The sequence below is a fragment of the Aphidius gifuensis genome, linkage group LG2 (genome assembly GCF_014905175.1).
Source record: "Aphidius gifuensis isolate YNYX2018 linkage group LG2, ASM1490517v1, whole genome shotgun sequence".
Lineage (NCBI taxonomy): Eukaryota > Metazoa > Arthropoda > Insecta > Hymenoptera > Braconidae > Aphidius > Aphidius gifuensis.
In genome coordinates, this window is record NC_057789.1 from 18,795,813 (window position 1) to 18,811,685 (window position 15,873).

Consider the following 15,873-nt stretch of genomic DNA (forward strand, 5'->3'; position numbering starts at 1 on the left):
AATTATCTTTCTATTAATTATACAAGTATAATTTTTACTTTCATTCCGCCTTTGGGCTTAATTATATTTATTTTTCATAAATTAAAAATAATCCCAAAGAATTGCATACATGTAAGACTCCGTGGTCCGTGTTTCAAGACGGGTCCTGAAAGTACCCAAAGCAATAGCATCAATAGCATCGTTGACAGGTATTTTTATTTATAATAAAATAAGTCAGTTCTAGAACACCGTAAACAGCCAACAGCTGGCACAATTTTTATAAGACAGCACAAAGTCTGTAAACTAATAAAAAAGGCCTCGCTTGCGACGGGTAGAGAACGCAAACATATATTATTATGCGACTTAATACCATACGATGACCGTCAAATACTTGATTGGAAAACACATATTGCTCTTTATATATTAAAATAAATTAATATATAATGTCTATACAATTTGGTCGTAAATCAACATTTAACGGATCGCAATGTCCTACTAAGGAAGAAGTGCATGCCGACAATGTAAAACAATAAAATAATATATATATGTATGAAAAGTTTTTTAATATAAAATTAAAAAAATTTAACATATCATGATATATATTAATATTAAACATATTGACGATGAATCTTCCCATTCGATCTTTTGGGTTTCTCAGGTTTACCCCTGAACGGTTGCACGTACTCTTGAGCTCTCTCTTCAAAGTTATTTTCAACCTTCCCCTCCCGGCACTTGTTCGCTATCGGTCTCGTGGTCATATTTAGCCTCAGATAGAGTTTACCACCAGCTGCACTTTCAAGCAACCCGACTCTAAGGAGGAATTCTCCCGAAATGTATTTTAGTTGTTACGAGCCTGGCACCCTCTATGGGTAAATGGCCCCATTCAAGATGGACTTAAACAAAAAATAACATTACGGGATAAATGAATCCTCCCGAACACTACATTTCCCAGTGGCAAAAATCACGGGATTCATTGCTGGGCTTATTCCTGTTTGCTCGCCGCAACTAAGGAAATCCTAGTTTGTTTCTTTTCCTCCGCTTAATAATATGCTCAAATTCAGCGGGTACTCTTACCTACTCTGAGGTCATTATTAATTATTTTATTATTTAAATATATATATAAATTTGAATTTAAAAAAAAAATTTTTGAAAAAAAAATTTAAAAAAATTTAAAATAAAAAATCTAAAAAATCATTAAAATACAAACAAAACAAAATAATCAACAATGACAAAAAATATATAATATCATACATATTCAAGGACTCGACGACCGGCCACAAATATTTATTTTATATTAAAAAAATATATGTATGCACTTATTTATCGTTCGAGTATTTTTTCCTATATTCAAATATTTAACTAATGATTTTTTAGTATATATTGAAAATCTTTATTTAACATTTTTTTTTTTTTTTTTCACAAAAAAATCTTTTAAATAAATTATATATATGGGGCATTCCATGTCAACTCACAGGGATTTTTCCCTCACCCTCTCAGATTCGAAAATAAATATTTTTTTTGAGTTAGTCATCGACTCAGATGTACCTCTGATTTTTTTTTTATTTTTACCATCATTAACCGCCGAGCCAGAATCAAAAAACGCCTTCTTCACAAGAGAAAACTACGATTTCGCCATTTTTTAAAATTCTGATTTTTTTACTACAGATAGAGCACAAGATTAGCTCAATTTCCAAATTTTATCATGGGATAACGATGGGTTCATTATAAAAAATTTTTTTTTCCATGTGAAAATTACTAAAATCAGGCAAGATCATATCTCAAAAATCAGTTTTTTTTTTTGTTTCGTATAGGAAATTTCCTCACGATTACGGAAAAAATACGAAAGAAATTCCCACGCATGCGCAAAGTGGTTAAAAATCAAGTTAAATTATCGAAAAAACGGCTATTTATCGGTTATATATCGTACAGCCATGAAAATAACGATTAATTCTAAAATTCAATAATGGCGATCGGTGAAACTCGTTAAAGAGAAAAAAATGACCTAATAAAAATTTCGATGTCTTGAATAGTTTTCGACTTATCGATATTTTTTCAAAGCATGCATACGATTTACTTAGCCGTTAGATGTTTTACTATAGCTGTAATTATAGCTAAACATTCAATATTTATTCGAGATGTTAAATTTTTATTAGGAATTTTTTTTTTCTTTGACGATTTTTTTCGATCACCATTATTGAAGTTTAGAATTAATCGATATTTTTATAGCTGTACGATAAATAACCGATAAATAGCCGTTTTTTCGATAATTCAACTTGATTTTTAACCACTTTGCGCATGCGTGGGAATTTTTTTCGTATCTTTCCCGTAATCGTGAGAAAATTTTCTATAAGAAACAAAAAAGAAAACCTGTTTTTTGGGATATGATCTTGCCTGATTTTAGTAATTTTCACATGGAAAAAAAAATTTTTTTTAATGAACCCATCGTTATCCCATGATAAAATTTGGAAATTGAGCTAATCTTGTGCTCTACTATCTGCAGTAAAAAAATCAGAATTTTAAAAAATGGCGAAATCGTAGTTTTCTCTTGTGAAGGAGGCGTTTTTTGATTCTGGCTCGGCGGTTACTGATGGTAAAAATAAAAAAAAAACAGAGGTACATCTGAGTCGATGACTAACTCAAAAAAAATATTTGTTTTCGAATTTGAGAGGGTGAGGGAAAAAACCCTGTGAGTTGACATGGAATGCCCCATATATTTATATTTATTATTATTCATATTAAATTAAAAAAAATTTAATATAAATAAATAATATAATTCAAAATGACGAAATAAATATGAACATTTATTTATCGCTAGTACATATATATTATTATACAAGTATAATATATTTATATGTAAGTAGTTTTTTGTATCATAAATGACCCTTAGCTAGGTGTGGTCCGGGAATTGGATCCGTGGACCGCAATGTGCGTTCAAAATGTCGATGTTCATGTGTTCTACAGTTCACAAGTTGTCACGCAATTAGCTGCGTTCTTCATCGAACCACGAGCCAAGTGATTCACCGTTCAGGGTAGTAATTAGTTTTTCATTAAATGTATTATATGAATATATAAAAATATATATAAAATATATTATAATAAAATTTTTATTTAAACAAATTCAAGCAAATCAAGAATATATATATAAAAAAAATCTTTGACTAAAAATTATATATACAGACTGTCCCATTTTAATTGGATAATGGATTTTTCTTGAAAAATATAGCTCAAATTGAAAAATGATTCAAGTAAAAGTTGTAGGGTTTGGAGGGGGACCTAGAAAATAAAAAAAAAAAAATTCAAAAAATTCAAAATGGCGGAGTTTCAGGTATGAACATAGTTTTTTCAAATGGGTACTGTATTTTTTTTTTGTACCAAAATGTTTCTTACATCAAAACTAACACTTTTTATTTGAAAAATTTTTCGATAAAATCACTGTTTTTTCGGCCCGATTTCATCTGTTGATGGATTTTCCTCAAAAAAAAATGGCTTTGATATTTGATATTTAAAAATGATATTTGGAAAAGTTGGGGTGTTCAGGAAGACAAACACGAAAGGAAAAAAATTCGGTAAAAAATACAAAATGGCGGAGTGAGAAACATGGATGGAAAAAATGGACTTAGCCAAAAAATTTGATTTAGAAAAAGTGTTAATCTTGATGCGAACAATTTTGTAGTAAAAAAAAATTGCACCTAACCTTAAAAAAAAAAGATGTTCATACTTTAAACTCCACCATTTTGAACTTTTTAGAATTTTTTTTTTATTTTCGTGTTTGTCTTCCTGAATGCAACAACTTTTCTAAATATCATTTTTCAATTTGAGCCGTATTTTTCTAGGAAAATCCATCAACAGACAAAATTTGGCCGAAAATAAGTGATTTCATCGAAAAACTTTTCAAGTAAAAATTGTTAGTTTCGATGTAAGAAACATTTTGGTACAAAAAAAAAATATAGTACCCATTTGAAAAAACTTAGTTCATACCTGAAACTCCGCCATTTTGAATTTTTTGATTTTTTTTTTTTTTTTCTAGGTCCCCTTCCCAACCCTACAACTTTTACTTGAATCATTTTTCAATTTGAGCTATATTATTCAAGAAAAATTCATTATCCAAATAAAATGGGACAGTCTGTATCATATTTTTTTATAAAAAAAAAATAATTATATATTTCAAATATATCGAGAAATATTACAATAATTATAATTATATATTAAAAACCTTCGGTGTCCCCAATTTAATTATCGAAATAAATAAATGGCTGGCCGTTCAAGGAAAATATTTATATTTTATAATAAATATCCTATAGGTTACCAATGATCGAAAAATTAGTATAACTGTTAATAATATATTGTGAGCTTATACCAAAATCCCACTCGTAATATTATACATAATAAAAATATTTAAATTTATATTGAAACTTAATTCAGTTCTTTTTGTTTTTCAAATTATTTTTTTTTTTAATTTTACTTTTTTTCTCTAAAAACTTTTTCTTTTTTTGTTTCTAAAAGTTATTTACATTTTTGTTTTTTTAATTTTTATCTAAATTTTTTTTCTTTCAATCAATATTTTTGCATTTTATTTTTTACCGTTTTTCTGATGACCTATTTCTCAAACATTCATTTATTCATTGTTAAAGGGAACCCGAAAAAATGTCATTCATCCGAGGGAACGGGAGTTTCTTCACGGGAAGGATTCATCGGTGTACCAGCTGACTCACGTCACGGAGAGGAGGCCCAATGCATCGAGGTTGACAGTGTTTGTGGGGAAGAAATAAACGTAAACAAACGAGGCTGTGACGCTTGCCGGAACGAAAAAATATAGTATGTTATTTTTTTTTTATTCGATTAAATTTTTTGTCAGTCAGTTTTTATTTTAATATAACAAGTGCATGCAATGTAAATATAAGCTAGGTGGAAGTACATATATATTCGGGAAATTTATCATTTTTATTTAGTAAATTTTATAATATTAATCATGAATAGTTCAAGTAAAAACGAATGTCAAGACGGTGGAAGTGAAGATTGTATAGAATTACTCGATGAAACGCGTGAAGAAATACCTAAATTTTTACTCACAAGTACGACGTATACATTCAAAATAAAAGATGTTCCTCATAATCGCGGGCTTGTTGAGTTTATCGAGAGTTCTTTTCGACAAGTATATCAACGCGTTATGTCTTTGTCTAGCAATAACACTGACCGAATTATTTTTAATTTCCGATCAGAAAATATTGATTACTTCAGACTAGTGATTCATTTACACATTTAACACCAATTAATAAGTTCACTTTTGATCGTTTATGGGCAGTAATAAGTAGTATATGTCAAAGTGCTGGTGGTATAGATGCGACGGCTGCATTTAATATAAAAGTTATAATTTTAAAACGAATTGTTGGTGGATGTGGAATGCCTAAAAGTGAAAGATCGAGACGTGGTACACTAATAATTAATAATAAAGATAATTTATGTTTACCAAGATCAATCGTAGTAAAATTATCTGAATTAGAGACAAATAAACTTGACGTGGCTAGATTAAAAGCAGTTCGTGACGCTCGATATGAATTCCAAAAAACATTGACTCTTGAATTTATAAATAAATCTGGTGTTGTTGTTATCCCACCTGAGGGGTGTGGGTTAGAGCAAGTGAGACAATTTCAGATGTATTTAGCAACACGCCCAATCAAGCGCGTTTTAAAAATATATAAATATGTTTCTAATAATATCAATGGACATGAATTAATATTTGATGGTACAGATTTAGTTGAGGGTTATATTCGTGAAGAACGAAATTATATACCAATTGCATATTATGAAAATAGTCATCATTATGAACCAATAAATAATATAATAACTTTTATGCATGGTACAAAAAAATATTGTTCAATTTGTGATAAAAGATATTCATCACCTGAGACGCATTTGTCATGTCCTGCTCGATGTGATCGATGTTTCAATAATTTGTGTGAGATAAATATAGAACTAATTGAGTGTCGTGATTGTGATCGGGTTTTTTATGGACAACAATGTTTAGACAAACATAGGACAGCTCAATCTTATAATTCAAAGCATTCAGTGTGTGAGGAAATAAAAAAGTGTGAAAAATGTTTTAGAAAAGTTTACTTAAATACGCGTCATTTATGTGGATATTATCATTGTTCTGCGTGTGAAGAACTTCAACCACCATCACATTTATGTTATCTTAAAGGTAAAATGAATTTTAAAAAGAAAAAAAATCTTTGTGCTTATGTTTTTTATGATTTTGAGACAATGCAATCTAAAACAGTTAATCATAATTTATAAAATTCATGAGGTTAATTATGTAGTAGTTGATCTTGTGTGTGATAAATGTATGATTGATACAAGTGATTTAGATGAGCGTAATATACCGATCGAGAATAAATGTGATTCATGTACTACTCGCGAATTTATTGCTGAAGGGAAAGACACTGTAAAAAAATTTGTTAATTTTTATTTGGAATAAAAAATAAATATAGTGAAATTATTGTATTAGCTCATAATCAAAAAAATTATGATGGTCAGTGGGTTTTAAAAGAATTAATTAATCGTAAATTAGAAGTAAAAATTAGTACTATAATTACTGGTACAATTATTAATGTTTTGTCAATTGAAAATATAAAATGTATAGATTCACTCAATTTTTTTCAAGCACTTTTGAGTGCTTTACCTCGTATGTTTGGTCTTGATGAGAAAATTTCAAAAGGTTATTTTCCACATTTTTTTAATCATGAATTAAATCAAAATTATATCGGTGAGGTACCACCACCAGAAATGTATGGTGTGCGTGCGAAAAATAAAAAAGAAGCTGACAAATTTGATAAGTGGTATAAATAAAGAGTAGACTCTGGGGAATTATTTGATTTTAGAAAGGAAATGAAACTTTATTGTACTCTAGATGTAATTGTTCTACGTATGGCATGTTTCAAATTTATAAATTTAACTTTAAAAATTACTTATGTCAATCCATTCCGTGAAGCTTTGACTTGTGCTTCATCATGTATGCGTGTTTTTCAACGTAATCTTACTAAAGAAAAAATCGGAATCGTTCCCAGGTCTGGTTATAGATTAAGCGACAATCAGTCAAAAGAAGCTCTTCAGTGGCTGGAATGGTTAGCATATTTAACAGTAAGTAATATTCAACATGCTGGTAACTTTCATGAAGTCAAAATAGGTCCAAAAAAAATTAGGTTCAAATAAAAATGACGGAGAAAAGTGGAATGAGTATAAAGAAGTTTTAAGACGATTTTTATTTTTCAATAATAACAATAATATTGACTACAGAAATTTAAGTAATGATAATGGATACAAAATATCCTGAAGACTTGATTATAAAAGCAGTTCCTAAAATTTTTCAAAAAAAAGCACAAGGTTTAATAAATCATATAACCAGAGCAGATAACGGAAATCAATTAAAATGGAATGATAAAGGCTTGGTTAGTATAGAGGGAAAAACTATTCATGGTTCTAGTATTATTGATTTAATTAATGATGCGTTACGTCATCGTAAAAATATTTAAGCAATCGGCCATGATCAGTTTGCACGATTTTTAAAAGATATTCATGCGCCTAGAGATTTTGTTAGTAATATTAGTTTCTGGGAACAAAGCGACAACGATGATGCTGAAGAAGAAGTAATTACACCAAATTTAAGACCACCACCAATTAATAAAAGAAGATTGAGCAGAAGAGAATTGTCTTTTTCTAATGAAGAAATATCTACTGTACGTAAAGTTAAAAAACCTCCACAAAAAACTGTAAAATCAGCTACATCAATTTTGCGACCATCAACAAGGTCATCACAATGGTTAAGCATAAAAAAATAAATTTACCAAACATTTATTACAACCCCAAAAATCCCCTATCATTCTCGGGTGCACGAAATATATTTAAAAAATACCCAAAGTCAAAAAAAGAAATTAAAGATTGGTTAGATTTGCAAAATACTTATACACTTCATAAACCAGTCCGGAGAAAATTTTCTCGTTTACATTACACTACAAAAAATGTAGATGATTTATGGGAAATGGATTTAGCTGACTTGACCTCATTACAAAGTTATAATGATGGTAATAAATTTTTATTAGTTGTCATAAATGTACTTAGTAAATATCTTTGGGTTCAACCTCTTATTAATAAATCAGGAAATACTGTATGTCAAGCACTTGAAAAAATTTTTTTAACTAGTGGACGTCGACCAGTAGTTTTACAATCAGACAAAGGTAAAGAATTTTTAGATAAAAATGAACAAAAATTATTGGACCAAGTCAAAATTCATTTTCGTGTAGCACGTAATCCCGATATCAAAGCAGCTATAGTTGAACGAGTAAATCGCACACTCAAAGAAAGAATTTATCGTTATTTTACGTATAAAAAATACATTCATCAACAAAACCGACTCCAGCCGCTGTTACTATATACAATGCTCAAAAGGCACGTGAAAAGTAAATCGCACACTCAAAGAAAGAATTTATCGTTATTTTACGTATAAAAAATACATTCATCATCAAAACCGACTCCAGCCGCTGTTACTATATACAATGCTCAAAAGGCACGTGAAAATATAGAAAAACAATATACAAATGCGACAAAAAAAAATAATAAAAACCATGTTGGTGACTATGTTAGAATCAGTAATGAAAAGCAATCTTTCAGTAAAGGTTATGCTGGATCTTGGTCAAAAGAATTATTTATAATATCAAAAGTTTATATTCGACAATCTTTACCTATTTATGAAATTAAAGATTCAAAAGGTGAAGATATTTCAGGTTATTTTTATGAACAAGAAATAAGTAAAGTAAATCAAAATATAAATGAAGAATATTTTGATGTTGAAAAAATTCTTGACACACGGGGAAAAGGACAGAAAAAAGAATATCTTGTTAGATCGAAAAATTATTCTACTGATTTTGATAAATGGGTACCAGCAAGTAATTTAAAAGATCATGTTCAATAAAGATTTTTATATTACACTTGTTAGTAATAAAAATAATCAATATTATCCGAATAATACAACAGCTGCATTTACAACACAATTACATCGTGCATTTAATCTTGAAGGAAGCTGGTCAGTTGGATTGAGTGAAATAGCGTTTCCAAATGCTTTTTACATATAAATAAAAGTGAAGGAATAATTAATATTGATCTTGGTAATAATAATTTTAATGTAAATATCGAAAGTGGTGTATATCCAAATACAGATAGTGTCATATGGTCATTTAATGAAGATAAAAATTTTATACAACATTTTGAATTAGTATATAATACTCGGACACGTTTTGTTACTATAATAAAGAAATGTAGTGGAAAAGATTGCAAAAAACATAAAATAAAATTAACCAGAAAAATTGCAAATATTCTTGGATTTATATACCAAGCTGAGGGTCTTGTTTTTACTGAAATTCAACACGTTTTAAAAGCAAATGCACCAGCAAGCATATTACGTAGGCTTCCGTCAGCTTTATATGTACATTGTGATATTGTTTCTCCTCATATTATTGGTGAATCTAATAAGCAAGTACTTCGAGTTGTGCCTTTTGACTCTAGTAATTATCAATACGGCTCGTCCTTAATTGAAAGATTTCAACCATATTATTTTTCCTTATTACGTCACTCATTTGACACTATTACAATAGATATAAAAAATAGTTTTGGTGGCCCTATCTCATTTGCATACGATCCATTATTCGTGACACTCATTTTAAAAAAAATAATTAAAATGTATATTCAATATTATGAAAATCAAGTTGGTGGTGGGGCACTGATCCATCAAGTACATTTAAATCAACGTGGTCAAGGGATAGGAGGGTTTCTTGGTGGTCTCTGTAGAGGAATATTACCACTAATTGGAAGTGCATTGAAACCAGTTGGGAAAGAATTATTATCAGTTGGAATGAATGTTTTGGGTGATGTCATTACTCGTCAGAGCAATTTAAGAGATTCTCTTGATAATCATTTGAGACAATCTGGTCATAAATTAAAAAGAAAAGCTATGGATAAACTAGATACATTTTTAAGTGGAGGTGGAGTCGGGTATAAAAGTAAACGACAAAAGACAATAACCAGTCAGAAACGTTTAACTTCTCGAAGAAAACGTTTCAAGAGAAAAGAAAATCAAAAAGGTCGTGGCATTGTCAAAAGAAAAAAAAAAAGAGTTGTAAAAAAAAAGAAAAAAATTCAAAAAGGTGGTGGAAAAAAAAAACAAAAAGTTGTAAGAAAAAAAAAAAGAAAAAAGTCAATTGATATTTTCTCGTCATAATGTCATTTCTTCATAGCCATTCTTGTGAGTGTAGTAAATCTGAATTGGATTTATTTACAATACCACCTACTCAGACTACTGTTGAAGAGTCTCACTGGGTTTATGACAATTCAGTCACAACGCTCACACAGGGTTCACCAATTGAATTACATATTCCAGCTAATGGAAAAGAATATATTGACCTGGCACATACTATGTTAAAGATAAGATGTAAAATTACAAAAGAAGATGGAACTGCTGTTGCTGCTGATGCTGTGGGTGTAACAAATAATTTTTTACATACAATGATTAGTCAATGTGATGTTTTATTTAATCAAAAGTCAGTCTTTGGATCTAATTCTTCAAATGCATACCACGCATATATTGAAACATTATTAAACTATGGATCAGATGCATCAAATAGTCATTTGGGACTATGGTTTTTAGATACTCCAGGTTTCATGGAAGCACCAGTAGGAGCTGCGGCTGGAGCACAAAATAAAGGATTGCAAGATCGATCACTTTTTATGACTAATGGCAATCAATTTGAGATGCTTTGCCATTTACATGTTGATGTTTTTAATCAAAATAAATTTTTATTGAATGGTGTTGAGATGAAAATAACTTTAACACGATCAAAGAATGAATTTTGTTTAATAGACAACACAGTGGATGGAAATTATAAAGTAAATATTTTAGAAGCAACACTCATCATACGTCGTGCTAAGCTCAATCCAAGTGTACTTGTAGCACATTGAAAAGCATTGGCCAAATAGACGGTAAGACAGAGGCAAAAACAGGATGTGACACTGAATTGAACGACTGCAAAATATCCTTTGACTAGAGTAGAAGTAAAGAGTTTTATTTTAGCTCAGGGTATATTATCAAATACACTTGACAATATTATACTAGGAAGTTTACCTAAAAGAATTGTTGTTGGTTTAGTTGATAATAGAGCATTTAATGGTCATAAAAAATTTAATCCATTTCATTTTCAACATTTTAATTTAAATTTTTTGGCCTTAAATGTCGATGGAAACCAAGTTGGTGGTGAAGCATTATCTCCTAGTTTTAGTAATAATATTCATGATGCTGAAGCCTATCAGACATTATTTTCTGGAACTGGAATACATTTTGCTGATCATGGAATGAAAATTTCTCGTTCTAGTTTTACGAAGGGCTATACTTTATTTGCATTTGACTTAACACCTGACCTCTCTGCTAATGATAGCATGTACTGGAATTTAATAAAAAATGGAAGTCTCAGAATTGAGATACGATTCGGTGTTGCACTTGCTTAAACAATAAATTGTATAGTATATGCCGAGTTTGATAATATTATAGAAATTGATGGTACACGTCAGGTACTATTAGATTATAGTAATTAAGAAGTACGTATATATAGAGAGAAGAATACGTATATATCGAGCTACTTTGGTTATGTTATTCAGTCATAAATATGTCGGAAGTTTTAATCATTGATATTCAGTGTCTAGTTGGATCTCGCCATGAATACTACCCGAAAGAAATTTCTGTCTTGACATTACACGATAAATATATCAGTCATTGGATAATTGGACCACCTTTTAAGTACTCAAAACTTGAAAAAGGAGCTCGTCGACAAAACAATTGGTTAACAAAAAATTATCATAAAATTGATTGGGACGCATCTGAAGTACCTTACAAAAATCTACAATCATTAATTGAAAAAATTGGAGAACTTGGTAAAAATATTTTTGTGAGAGGTGAAGAGAAACGTATGTTAGTAGGGAAACAGGGCCGGTTCTATATCATCCCTTAATTAATCATCCCTTAATTAAAATTCGTAAAAAAAAATAAAAAAAAATAAAAAAAAAAATAAAGGGTAGTTTTTAGAGGGTAGTTGGGGGTGTAGATAAGATGTTGAAGATTGAGGGATATGTGTGTGTAGTTGAGATTGGGGGGATGAGGGTTGAGAGTATGGAGATTGAAAATGGGGGGACGGGAGTCGGGAGACGGGAGACGGGGACCAGATGTCGTTGACTCATGTATGATAAAAGAGATTGTTTATATAAACGTTATTAACGGTTTTCGTTCATATAAATACATAAAAAAATTATGGCTTTTTCTTAGAAAAAAATATAAAATAAAAGCATGCGTCATTAACGAAAAAATTCCGATATAAGTCGGGCAACATAATAATATCAAGTTTTACGTATATGTAAATTATTATATATATGTATTTGTTTCTACAAAACGATTTTTTTAATTGAAAACCTATCAGTGCATTAAACGTGTTCGTGACGAAGAAGTTAAAAAAAATATGGAATTGATTGTAGATATACAAGGATTTAAGCAACCTCACAACGCATTTGTTTTAAAGTTAGTTTGCATTTAAATTAATGCACCTGAAACACAGTTTGTATTGGGCCACCAAATACATGGAATCATCTACCTGCAAAATACAAGTCAATTAATCTGTGGTTGATACGCAATTGGCATGGGTTATCGTGGGAGTGTGGTGATGTATCTTATAATGACATAAAACTGATAATTTCTAACGTTTTGGAATCAGCTTGTTATATATACGTCAAAGGTGACGAGAAAAAAAAGTGGTTGGATGAAATCACTGACAATTCAAAAGTAATAATTGATTTATATTCAATGGATTCTCCAGGGATAAGAACAATAAAAAATCAAATAACAAGTCATCCAGGAATTCATTATGCTATACGTAATTGTCATTGTGCACTTGACAATGTACAACAATTAAAACTATGGTTTCAGAATTATTGGGGTGAGAAATCATCTCTTAATAAATCTATACAGTTGTACTATGCATTAAAAAATTTATCGAAACTTAGAAAAGAAGATATAGAAATTTTACCAGAAAATTTTATACTTTCATACGCCTCGGAATCAATGGTTGAAATTTGGGATAAATTGCCTGAAGATCTGAAAAACAACCATAAATTCATCGAAGAGCGTCGTTGTAAAGAACATTTTAATTTTTTGGGATTATATACAGATGAATTTGATGGACCATTACCAAAAAAAAAAAATTGTATTCCATGTCAAAATAATAAAAAAAAAATAATTTGAAAAAAATAATAAAACCTCACATATATATTTTATGTGAGCATTAAAATTTATGATGACTAACCAATGTTTATTTTAAAAAAAAAATTAGGGTCAACGGTTTTTACATATACGTTATAAAACACTACAGTGCATGTGCGCACGCATCAATATATACACAAAGGAGGGGCCTTGTGAATTCGAAAAAAGCTTGAGTAGAGCTCATTAATATATCAACTTGTGGTGTGTGAACATTAATAAAGTAAATATAAGTTATAACTAAAAATTATAATGGACCAGTGTCAAATAGAGTCTGAAATTTATCAAAATTTTTTGATGAATAATGCTGAATATAATACACAACAAGAAAAGCTGGAGTCATTTCTTGAAGATTTACATATACATTGGAAAAAAGTTGAACTTCTACGATTCGAAATGTTTTTGGATACGTATGATGAAGTATATTCAATGACTGAGAGTCAAATTAAATTAATTGACTTATTTGAGCTACCACCATACGTCTATGATGAAAAGGATCTTGTATTAAAATATTTTGATCGGACTGCAATTCCAACTTTAACACCACTCATACAAGAATTATTTGAGCTATGGAATAAAAATGAAAAAATTGAACGGAGATTCATAGAAGAACAAGAAAGCGAAGAAGACATTGTAGAACAAGATCAAGAAACAGACAGCGAAGAATAATTTTCAAAAATGTATTATATAAAAGTAAAATAAATATCTATAAACCAATGTTGTATTTTAAAAAAATGTTTCTTTATTTATTTTTAGTTTTACAAAATTCATTATGTTTTTTGATTAATATTGGATCTATAATTTCACTTAATTTTTTAATCCGCATTTGAAATCTTTCATGATCTCGAGCCATTGTTTCCCATTCTCCACGTCTTGCTGATCGATAGGCATACGCCCATGTATACATCACGTGTACGGTAGTGGTAGTAAACGATACATGCATCTTTTGAATAATATTGATTGCAATATTCTTCTCAATATCTGAGTTTGAAATATTTTATTGTTGATTTTTGAATGTTTTCTTCTGGTTTTATTTTATTTTTATTATCCATTTGTTTATTATTTGTCAATTAAAACTTGTAGTTAATATTTAGGTCGATGATCTCCTACTGAGCCATATTTACCTTGCTTTACATAACCATAATATGGTTCAGAACCTCGCAATGATTTAGATATTTCAAAATAATTTTTCCTCGATTCTTTTTCAACTTTTGATTCGTATTGCATTCCACTTAAACGCGAGGAGCTATTACCACTTGTATTTTTATCCATTATTTCGAAGCAAAACGTTTTTTTAAAATTATTTTCCTTTTTTTGACCAAGCAGAAAAAAGTTTAGAATCTTTAGATTTCGGTTCGTTGTATTGTTGTTGTTTTCTTTCTTCTTTTTCAGCTTTTGTCTCTTTGATCAAAGGAGTTTTATCAGAATATTCGTCAGTAGATTTATTTTTTTTAAACATTTCGATGTTTACTCAATAAAAGTTAAACATTGAATGAAAGATTTTGAGTTTAGGATTAAATTTAAACTAATTTTCTGACGGAGCCATTGATTGGATTGTACTCGACAATGCGATCATGTAATATTAAACAATCAGCCGATGTTTCAGCGGGAAACTGTTTGAATGATTCGAATTCAAGTCGTATATCAACGGGTCCAGATTTTAAAAATTCATTTTGTTTTGAACAATCAATCACAATAAGAGGAGCCTGATCTATGTATTCTTTTTTTGTTAATAATGGTTCTGACTCTTTTCCGTAATACGAAACTTGAAATTGAGCAAACATGTCATATAATAAAGCATATTGATTTTGTGTTATGTTAATATTAAGATTACCATATGGATATGATTGAGAATTCAAGAAAAGTTTAATATCTCTCATCTTACAATGATCAAAAAGACTGGCATCTTTATTTGCAACATTTTTTCGTGCTGTTTGAAAACCAACGATGACGTATCTTGGTTTTTCAAGTTGTGTTGATGTTTTAACACTCCAAATATGCTTTGTTGTTGCTGGTAGCAAAGAATAATCATACAGCTCCCAAGTACGAAAACTCATTGCTATAGATGGATCTTTTGCAGTAAAATTAAGTAAATGAATTTTTTGTTTGTCTGACACTCGTATATATGGCACTATCCACTCAATTTTTTCCAAACTAATTTTTACATTTTAAGCAGCAGCAGCATCAGCAACAGTTGTCTGTTTATATGCGTTTGTATCTGTATTCGATCTTACAATAATAAGTTCATGCTTTGCATTAATAATTATTTTACGATAATCTTCAGCGAAACCTAATAATATACTCAATGGAATTGATATATTAAACTTTCCTTCATTATCAAATATTTTTTCATCGTTTATCCAGCCTGCATTTTCAAGAAATGCTTTTTGATTAGGGTTAAATGATACTTATCCTTTCATTAAAGTTGCAAGACCAACATTTTTACTACGATCAACTTCAATGCCATTTATTCCATAACGAATTTTTTCAAACATATGAGCAATTGACATTTTAACAAGAGAAGTTGTAGCAGCGACAGCAGTTCCATTACT

The 15,873-nt window shown here is 29.6% G+C and overlaps 1 protein-coding gene and 1 non-coding gene across 2 annotated transcripts; both read right to left on the reverse strand.

Annotated features, from left to right (window-relative positions):
- Positions 1 to 2,856: 2,856 nt before the first annotated feature.
- On the reverse strand, positions 2,857 to 3,011 carry LOC122850732. Its single transcript, XR_006373641.1, has one exon. It is a non-coding gene; the product is annotated as a 5.8S ribosomal RNA (ribosomal RNA).
- An 11,830-nt stretch (positions 3,012 to 14,841) lies between these two features.
- LOC122850456 lies at positions 14,842 to 15,378 on the reverse strand. The gene has a single exon (XM_044149601.1). The coding sequence runs from the start codon at positions 15,376 to 15,378 to the stop codon at positions 14,842 to 14,844; it is 537 nt and encodes a 178-aa protein (XP_044005536.1).
- Positions 15,379 to 15,873: the final 495 nt, after the last annotated feature.

Bases quoted from the DNA above. Each gene is read 5' to 3' on its own strand.
- LOC122850456 (XM_044149601.1), bottom strand. From the start codon at position 15,378: ATGAGTTTTCGTACTTGGGAGCTGTATGATTATTCTTTGCTACCAGCA.